Source organism: Entamoeba invadens (genome assembly GCF_000330505.1).
Source record: "Entamoeba invadens IP1 unplaced genomic scaffold scaff_1105074725991, whole genome shotgun sequence".
In the NCBI taxonomy this organism is placed as follows: domain Eukaryota; phylum Evosea; order Mastigamoebida; family Endamoebidae; genus Entamoeba; species Entamoeba invadens.
Window position 1 is genome coordinate 295,055 of NW_004440432.1, and position 9,618 is coordinate 304,672.

The 9,618-nt window shown below is 28.9% G+C and overlaps 3 protein-coding genes across 3 annotated transcripts; 2 read left to right on the forward strand and 1 right to left on the reverse strand.

The window, feature by feature from the left end:
- Positions 1-22: 22 nt before the first annotated feature.
- Positions 23-3,227, reverse strand: EIN_361580 (cysteine surface protein, putative; the record flags this gene model as incomplete). The annotated part of the gene is made up of 2 exons (XM_004257648.1): positions 23-58; positions 105-3,227. Coding segments are annotated over 2 exons (3,159 nt in total), but the record flags the coding sequence as incomplete, so codon positions are not given.
- Positions 3,228-5,239: 2,012 nt separating this feature from the next.
- EIN_361590 (Rho GTPase, putative) lies at positions 5,240-5,862 on the forward strand (the record flags this gene model as incomplete). Its single annotated transcript, XM_004257649.1, has 2 exons — positions 5,240-5,513; positions 5,603-5,862. 2 exons carry the CDS (start codon positions 5,240-5,242, stop codon positions 5,860-5,862), a joined length of 534 nt encoding a protein of 177 aa, XP_004257697.1.
- Positions 5,863-6,292: 430 nt separating this feature from the next.
- On the forward strand, positions 6,293-9,612 carry EIN_361600 (GCC2 and GCC3 domain containing protein; the record flags this gene model as incomplete). Its single annotated transcript, XM_004257650.1, has 1 exon — positions 6,293-9,612. A coding segment is annotated over one exon (3,320 nt), but the record flags the coding sequence as incomplete, so codon positions are not given.
- Positions 9,613-9,618: the final 6 nt, after the last annotated feature.

Sequence of the window (9,618 nt, forward strand, 5' to 3'; positions counted from 1 at the left end):
CTTGGTGCATTCCAGAACGAACATTTAATACATTTTGAGTTTGATATTTCATTGCATTCTATTATTTGAGAGAGATTAACACATTTTCCATTTGAAAGTAAAACTTCCGATGATATGCACGATTCACAAATTCCATATGAAGAACACGTTAAACACGTCATGTCACATTTATCGCATTCATTTGTGTTGACTTGAAAATACCCATTTTTACATCGTGTGCACCCATATTGTGTAACATTCACATCGCATCCTATTAAACTACTTCGTGATTTACAATCTCCACTCGATGTTTTGTAATTCGTTATATTACAAGTCAAGCACCTTAAATTTGTGTTACATGATGCACATGAAATATCACATTTATTACAATCCAACCCATTTCTGTAATACCCTTCAATGCATTTAACACATCCACCAGATGATAATAGTTGTGTGCAAATTCCAACCAATTTGGCATTTGTATTGCATGTATTATTTGAGAGATAATATCCCAATGGACATGTAATGCAGTGAGTCGAACTAATGACACACGCCATACAATTTGGATCACATTTTTCACATTTGTTCGTTGACGAACTGTAAAAATATAAGTCTTCACATCTCAAACACGAAACCGAACTCTGGTTTGTGCATAACAAATCGTCATTTGTGTGACATTTCATTTTGTTTGGAATCGAATTATTATCACATTCTAAACATTTTGAATTTGTAATGAAATTGCATTTTGCAATTGGGGACGAACACCTTCCGTTTTGATCATTTGGTATTGAACAATTATTATTTTCACACATTTTATTTGAATTCATTTCAGACGTTATTTCACATTTTGTGGGATGACCATTTTCACAAACAAGACTTGAATTATACATTTCTGAACATTTTTGACAATTTGTGGAATTCGTAACAAAACCACTTTTACAAGTTATTATATTATTTTGATTTGTGTATTTTGAATCATCATCTGCACGTACACATTGTGTATTGTTAATGTTGAAAGTGTTTAAATCACAAATTTGGCATTTTTCATCAAAAGTTTGAATCAAACAGTTTGTAGATTTTTGACAGCTACCTACAACTAATAAATACCCATTTGAACATTTCAAACATCTATTTGATCGTTTTAACAAACAATTTGGTATTATTGCACATCTACCATTTCTATCAATATTGTAATTATGTTGGCATCTTAAACATTCATTTGTGTTGTAAAAACAATCAAGACAATTTAAATCTGTACATTGTTCACATTCTTGTGTTATAGTGTTAAAATGCAATCCATCCTCACATTCTGGATTTATTAAATATTTAGTATGATTGTTTGTCGTGTATATTGCCTGTGAAACTACCTTTTTGAATACAAAATATTGAGTCGAAACAAGAAGAACCGTTTTTGTTAAAGACGAAATATTTGTAATCAATTTTAATGGTTGTGAATTTACACCAAGAACAAAGTTGTTTGTTTTATAAAACGAAACTTTTTTGTTTTCGATTGAAACACTTTCAATGTCAAGTACCTCCTCAAGTTCATTGGTTTTTTGATGTGAGTTTATTGGTGGTGTATCAATATATAAATTAAAAAAAGTGATGTTTTTAAATGGAGTAATATAACAATTGAAAGAACTACAAGGACAGTATGGCTCACTATAAAACCCATTTTTATTAATTAAATGGCAAAACACCTTGTTTGAAGAACCCAGTCTTAATAAGCGACCATCTATAAGAAGTTTAGTTCCTTGTGGAAGCGTTGTTTTAATTGGCATTATAGAACAAGCCAAATCTACTTCAAATGAATTCTGAAAACTGAAAATTGTCATGTTTATTTGATAAGTAAAAAAGATGGGTAAATCCCTGATTGTCCTTTTTGTTACTTTAATATTACAAAAATTGAATATTGAATTATTCAAAATGTTAATCCATGTAGTATTTGTCACAACTATCGTGCCATTGTTGATACAAGATAAGTTTGTACTGTTAACACTATTTCTATCATCATTTCCATTTAACACTAAAGTGCCATTTGTGATTTCAAAACTAGAGGCATTCACAAATGAATTCTTGTTCATTTCAAATGTGTGCTTTCCATTGTTGATTTCAATTTGTGTAACGTTTTTGATGACAGCATCATTGTACATCAAAAAAGTGGCATTGTTACTCAAATAAAACCTGTTTTTAATTGAAGTGATTTCACTAGAATTCATTGTGAAAGTTGAATTACCATTAATATAAATATCCATTGTTAAATTGATACTCGATTTTGAAAACATTATGCAAGTGCTATTTCCACCAAAACCTATGTCATAAATTGAATTGACAAAAGAATGCTCATGTAATAACATAGTTGAATTCCCATTGAAATCAAAAAAATCGGCAAATTTTAAACTTGAATAAATGTCCATTTCAAAAGTCGTGTTGTCTCCAAAATCAAAAAAATCTATATTTTCAATTGTGGCATTTAAGTTTAAAAGGAGTGTAGAATTCCCATTGAAATGAAAAAAATCGACACGCTTTATGCTTGAATAATTACCCATATTAAAAGTTGCATTGTCTCTAAAATAAAAAAACATCATTCTTTCAATGTACGCATTTGGGTTTAAATACAGTGTAGAATTTCCATAAAAAGTAAAAAATTCGGCATTTGTTATTGAATCAAGAAAAACAATCCCGTTTTTACTCGATCTTATATCTCCTAACATGTCTATTTTAAAACCGTGTTCCATTTTAAAAATTGAGTTGTCACCAATAGATATAGTAAAATAACTGTTAAAAAATCCAAGAGTTTTAAAAATGAATATTGATTTGTTGTATAAATTGATATTATAAATTGATTTAATAACAGATATGTCTGAAATGATAAATTGTGATTCATTAAATAGGTTAATATTTTGTGTGTCTAAAATCGAATTATCATACAAATTGAAATGTGATTGATCTTTTAAAGTAATATCTGTTGTTGTACAAAGTGTTGATCTTTGTGTGACATTTATAATCGAAGCATTTTGACATATCAACCCACCTGTTATTTTTAGTGTTGAAACATTATTTAACATGTATAATGTTGGTGCTTGTAAAGAACTTGTTATTGTCAATGTTTCATTTAAAGTACAACTTACTGATTGAATGAAAGACTGTTGTACCAAATTAGAAGGACATGAAGCTCTAACAGAAGTGATCATTGATGTTATATAACATATAAATAAAACATACAAGGATGATGTTTTACTTCGCATTTACAATTAAATTGTATATTCTGTTTTTCAGATTATGACATGTTATATGAAAATATATTTTTATCAGAAATATTCATTAAATAATATTTATAGATTATTTTATGAGTTATAACAGAATTATTCAACGTTATAATTAGGGATTAATCCCAATTAATAAAAAATCATATGAAAAAAAAAGAAATGATACAAAAACATTATAAAATAACATTGTCTTAAATCATGGTAAGAAAAGTTGCCATAAGTGGAATAACATAATTGTGCCACGCCATTTTACACAATGTTTTATTATTATTATTATCCTGAAAAAATAACCAAACGATCAGTAATATACACTGAAATATTATTTATATAGTCAGTCTAAAAACGTTGTCCGCTTTCCAACTTTGTCTGGGCATTTTTGGACCATCAAAACTGGAATATTTCGGGAAACCTTTCGAAACACTCCCAAAACATTGTTTCATATTTTTTACTTTGATTTCAACGTTTTTTCCTAATTCCCAATTTTTTCAACTTGTTTTGTGTAAAATTTTGTCAAATAGACACATTCTTAGACAAACTTTAAATGTTTGTAATATGTTATAACAGATGAATTGAACTTAAAATAGAGGGAAATTGATCCCAATAAATTACCAATTGTTTGAAAGACAATATGTTACAAAAACACAGCAATAAATCATAATTGAATTTAAAATAAAATTAATGAAATTATTTTTATTCAAATGTAATTTTTATAACAAAAACAACAAGTAATTAATCAATTTATATAATTATCGCGAATTTATAGCCTTTTCTACTTTGTCAGTATAATTCTCGTTTTATCATTTGGCCTTAGTATTGACTAGCTTCATAATCTTGTCATCTTTTTTATTAAACTTCTTTGTGTTTGCAATAGAGAAGTTGCAACTATTTTGAAAAACTGCTCTTTTAAAAATATTCTACGTTTGTGGTCGTGTTTTTAGTTTTTTATGTAGTCTTTTCTTTTGTTGAGATATTCTGTTTATCATTGGTTTCAAAATCAAAAGTGATTTAGATTTGTGGGAAACCTTTTAATGTGAGTCTTATACCAGACAATAAAACTATACCGAACACATTAAAGTGTGAAATCATTTAAACTTCACTTTTTATATCTTAATCAAAACATTAGGTTGGTTATAATAGTAAAGTGGTATTGTTAATTAACGATAAGAAAAATAATTATACATATAGTTTTTTAATAATAATCAATGGTTTTTTCCTTTTTTTGTAATATTATTTTCTATGTTATATTTTTAAAATTATTTAAATATAACCATATTTTTTATTTATTTAACTATATTATACATTCAAAAAAATAATTGCAAAATGAGTAGAAAATGTAATTCCTCTTCTGGCGAATCTCCAAGTAATATTAAAAAAGCTGGCAGACCATTTACAATTGTAAATCACAATAAATGTCGCCTTTGTGGTGTGACATTTTTTTATATATGAAAATAATTGTTTTAAAAAGCAAATGAAACGATTGATAAATATCATTTCTTTTCAAATGTCAAATAGTAAATTTAAATAAAAATATTACTGGGTATTTATGGTTTTTTATTAGCAATGATACTTTCCTGTCTTTTGTGAATAAAGTCTTATTCTATACCCAACTTTAAAAAATTTAAGTGCTTTCTGATGATAATTAACTAAACTTTGAATAGAACCATGCTTTTGTTGATGTATCGCCTTCATAGACCTGGATTAGTACGCTTAATTGATATTTTTTTGCTAATATTTTTTGGATACTAAAAAGCAATGCATTCATAACTCATTTTACTATTTTTATAATGTTAACAATTATTTCTTTTTTTAATCAGACAACTTATAATTCGATTATATATTCTTCTTGTGTCATCACTTTTAATAAACTATAAAAAAATTATAAATAAATACATTTTGTTAATTGTTGTTAGTGTGTAATCATATTAAAAGTGTGTAGTGTTAAAAATACAAACATAATTTATTGGAAACTTTATACTAATATAATATTTGAAATGGACTTCTTAATATGTGTAATTGCTGGAGACCATGGTTGTGGCAAAACAAGTCTTCTGACTGTTTATTCATCTTCTGAATTTCCAACTGATTACATTCCAATTTGCCATGATGATTACCACAAAGACGAAACGATCGACTCTCAAACAATCAAAGTGTATTATCAAGATTGTGCAGGATCTGATAACTACGACTTTTTCAATAAGACTCATTTTTCACAGGCAGATGCCGTGGCAATTTGTTTTGCAATTGACCCAAAAGAGTCGTTTGAAAGTGTTGAAAAGAAATGGAAGCCCAAAATTGACAAATATAATCATGAAAAATGTTCATTTTAGTTGGGACGAAATGCGAATTAAGAGAAGCCAAAGAAAAAACCGCTTTACTTATAAGTAAGACAGAAGCAGAAGATTTGGCAAAGAAAATAGGTGCTCAAATATATATTGAATGCTCCGCCAAGGAGAATATTAACGTGGATAAAGTCTTTGAAGAACTAGCCAGAGTAGCTCTAAAAGAAAGACCAATTAGACAACAAAGAGAAAAGCGGGAAAAAATGGAGTTTGAAGAAAAACTCAGAAGTGAACACCCAGAAAACGAAGTATCTGATCCTTCAGATAATGAATAATCGATTTCATTACATTTTTTGTTAATTTGGCATCTCAAATTATAAATAAATAAATATTTATAATAAATCTAATATAATTATTATTTATAATAATCTAATAATATTTATTAGATACAAATAAACATCTCAAAATTTCTGAATCTTTAACTTATATTATTTGAATGAACATATTGATAAGAATCCATTATAACCCGATAACCTTTTTATTGGACATTTTATGTGTATTATTGTAATCTGATTTATAATTTTTTAGATTAACCCATTTGAAAATTTTATTATTTTTCATGAAGTATTTATTTAAAATTTAATAGTTAAAATATTATAATTAAATACTTTATTTTAAAAAATTTTAAAAAGTATTTAAAAGTGACGAATGGATTTTTTTAATGAATAAAAAAATATTTAGAATATAAAGAGACTAAACTATAAAATGGATTTATATGCCTCGAGGTTTACAATTGGGTTATTTTTTGTTGTTTTTTGTGTTAATTTGGAGTTAGTGAATGGGTGTGAACTGAGTCAATACTTTGAAGATAGAATTTGTAAAAGGTGTTTGCGTGACTATTATTGCCCAAATGGTATATTAATGTATCCGTGTCTTTTAGGTACACATTGTGATTATGATGCAATTGAATGTACTCCATGTCAAGACGGTTACTACTCAACAACAACAACACTGGTAACCGATTGTTTGCCTTGTCCAAGTGGCACTTATTCTTACGGAGAAAATAAATCCAGTTGTACACCATGTCCAGAGGGTACTTATTCTGTTGGGGGTTCGGGGACGTGCACACAATGTACAAATGAAGCGTGTGCAAATTGTGATGCACAAACTGGTGAGTGCACTTCGTGCCAACCAGGATATAAATATATTGTTAGTATGTTGACACCCGCCGAATGTGAACAATGTGAAGCTGGTTATTATTCAACGGGAGGTAAATATTTATGTTCTAAATGTCCATCACTAACATACTCTGTGATGGGTTCATCTCAATGTATACCATGTCGTAATGAATGTAAGTTGTGTGATCAAACAAATGGAAAATGCACTTCATGTTATACCGGAAGTTATCTTGAAAGTGGGGAGTGTATTCATTGTTTAGCAGGGACTTATTTAAGTGGCAATTCATGTGTATCTTGTAAAGAAGGTTATTACTCCTTTGAGAATAGTACACAGTGTTCACCTTGTAATTCCATTTGTTTAGATTGCGACAAAATTAATGGGAAATGCACTTTGTGTAATGATGGACAAATTCTTCAAGAAGGAAACTGTGTAATATGCCAAGAAGGAACTTACCACAACAAAGCAAGTAATTGTTGTGTTGATTGTCCAATTGGTACATTTTCATCAACAAAAGGAGAAACTACATGTACAATATGTGGAGAAGGAAAATACACTTCAAATTCCGGATCGACGATATGTTACGATTGTGATATATCATGTATTACATGTTATGCAATAACAGGTCATTGTACGTCATGTAAATATGGACAAATCATTCGGTCGAGTAAATGTGTTTCATGTGAAGCAGGGACAAGGGCAAACCAAACAACCAACACCTGTGAATATTGTCCGGCCGGCACTTATTCAAATTCGGCTTCTTCTGAGTGTTACCCATGTGAAGAACACACATATTCATCAACTAATTCATCAAAATGTTATGAGTGTGGTTCAAGTTGTGAAAAATGCGAGAAAACAAATGGAAACTGTTTAGAATGTAAATATGGAATGTGGTTAAATTTAAATGGGAATTGTCTTTTTTGTTCTCCAGGAACATATGCAGTTGATTCAAAATGTGAAACGTGTGCAGATATGACCTTTCAAAATGTATCAGGACAAGTCAGTTGTATTCAATGTGATAGTTCATGTTTTTCTTGTGTTAAAACGACTGGTAAGTGTATTTTATGTAAAGCTGGATATGAACTCACAACAGACGGTAAATGTATAATATGCAAAGAAGGTACTTATTCAGTTTCAACAAATTCAACGTGTATTAAATGTCCCGAAAAATGTGATAAATGTGTTAAAGAAACTGGTGTATGTACGAGTTGTATTTCAGGATTTAAGGAAATTGCACATGGTGTGATTACGGAATGTGTACAGTGCTCTTCCAATGGTAATTGTTTAACGTGTGATACAAATGAAGTGGAATCTTTAAAAGTCTGTGTTGAGTGTATAAATGGTTATTATTTAGAGAACAACATGTGCAATTTGTGTTCAAATATCACAAATTGCGAAAAGTGTTCAACAACACAGAAAGAGTGTTTAATGTGTTCCAACGACTTAGTTACAAGTGTCAATGAATGTGCTTTTTGTGAAGAAAGTAAAGTCAAAATTGATTACAAAACGTGTATAGAGTGTTATAAAAAGATAAGCAACTGTCAAACATGTGCATATAACAATGGAAATCAAATTTGCATTAAATGCTTTTCTCCTTATGTAGTTGAAAATAATTTATGTGTTTTGGCGTATTCAAAAACAACTCATTTTAATGTTGAAAATAGAACAAAAGAAGACAATCTCAAAGGTTGTCTTGCTCAAGTAAATTCCTCTTGTTATTTGTGTAATGAAAATAACACTTTAAACAACAATAAATGTGTTGAAAGAGACGGGAATTGTTTGGCTTATTCGATAAAAAGTTGTGATATGTGTGTTAATATGGTCATGACAACAAATGGAAATTGTTCTATAAAGTCTGAATGTAAATACCAATTTACTCAAAATGAAAAAACATCTTGTCTTATTTATTCTAATACTACCGAGTTGGGACTTCCCGTTCAAAATTGTAAATACACTCAAAACGAGTTTTGTTATTTAGCCAATGACAATTACTACACAACAGTAGATAGAAAAGGACAAACTCAGAGTTGTACAAACTCGAGAATATGTCAAAATATATTTGAAACGTTGTATGATTTTTCATGTGAATTTAATTTTGTTTTAGACTTGAGTTCAACATGTTTTAAAGATGAAAATTGTTTGGTAATGGAAGCGAGTAATTGTGTTTTATGTTTGTCGAACTATCACATCGAAAATGGAATCTGTGTAACAAACAAAGAAAATTGTTTAAAACAAAACAAAGAAAGATGTTTATCTTGTAAAAACACACTGTTAGTTGATGAAAATTGTTTACCTTCCAATTCAATTGAATGCCAAGAGTTTAATAATAATCAATGTCATACTTGCGAAGATAATTATTATAAAAATGTTTCTGGTTGTGTTAAAAAAGAAGGGAAATACGAAAACTGTGATTATATTAGTGTTGTAAAGGACTCTTGTATACAATGTAATACTTCATATTTACTTGTTAATGACAACTGTGAATTGGAAAATGTTCAAAATAAGACAATCGCAAGTTTACATTTAATATATAAAAATACTGAATTTAATGATAATTGTATTGATAGAAGTCCAGCGGGATGTCATAGATGTTCAGATGGGTTTTATATCTCAAACATGAAATGCATAAAATGTGAATATCCATGCACGTCTTGTTATAATTTGACGTATTGCACCAAATGTGACAAATACTCATACTCCAAAAACGGGATTTGTATACAAATAAATGATTTAATTGGTGTTTGTGAAATATTGATGTCAACGCACGACGGGTGTATTGTATGTAAAGATGGATATATGCGATCACCTGATGGTAAACAATGTGAAAAATGTGACGAGTCTTGTTTGACGTGTTATAATGAAGGAAGTTGTATAACATGTAATGAAACGTATTACAGACACCAAATAATGTTACT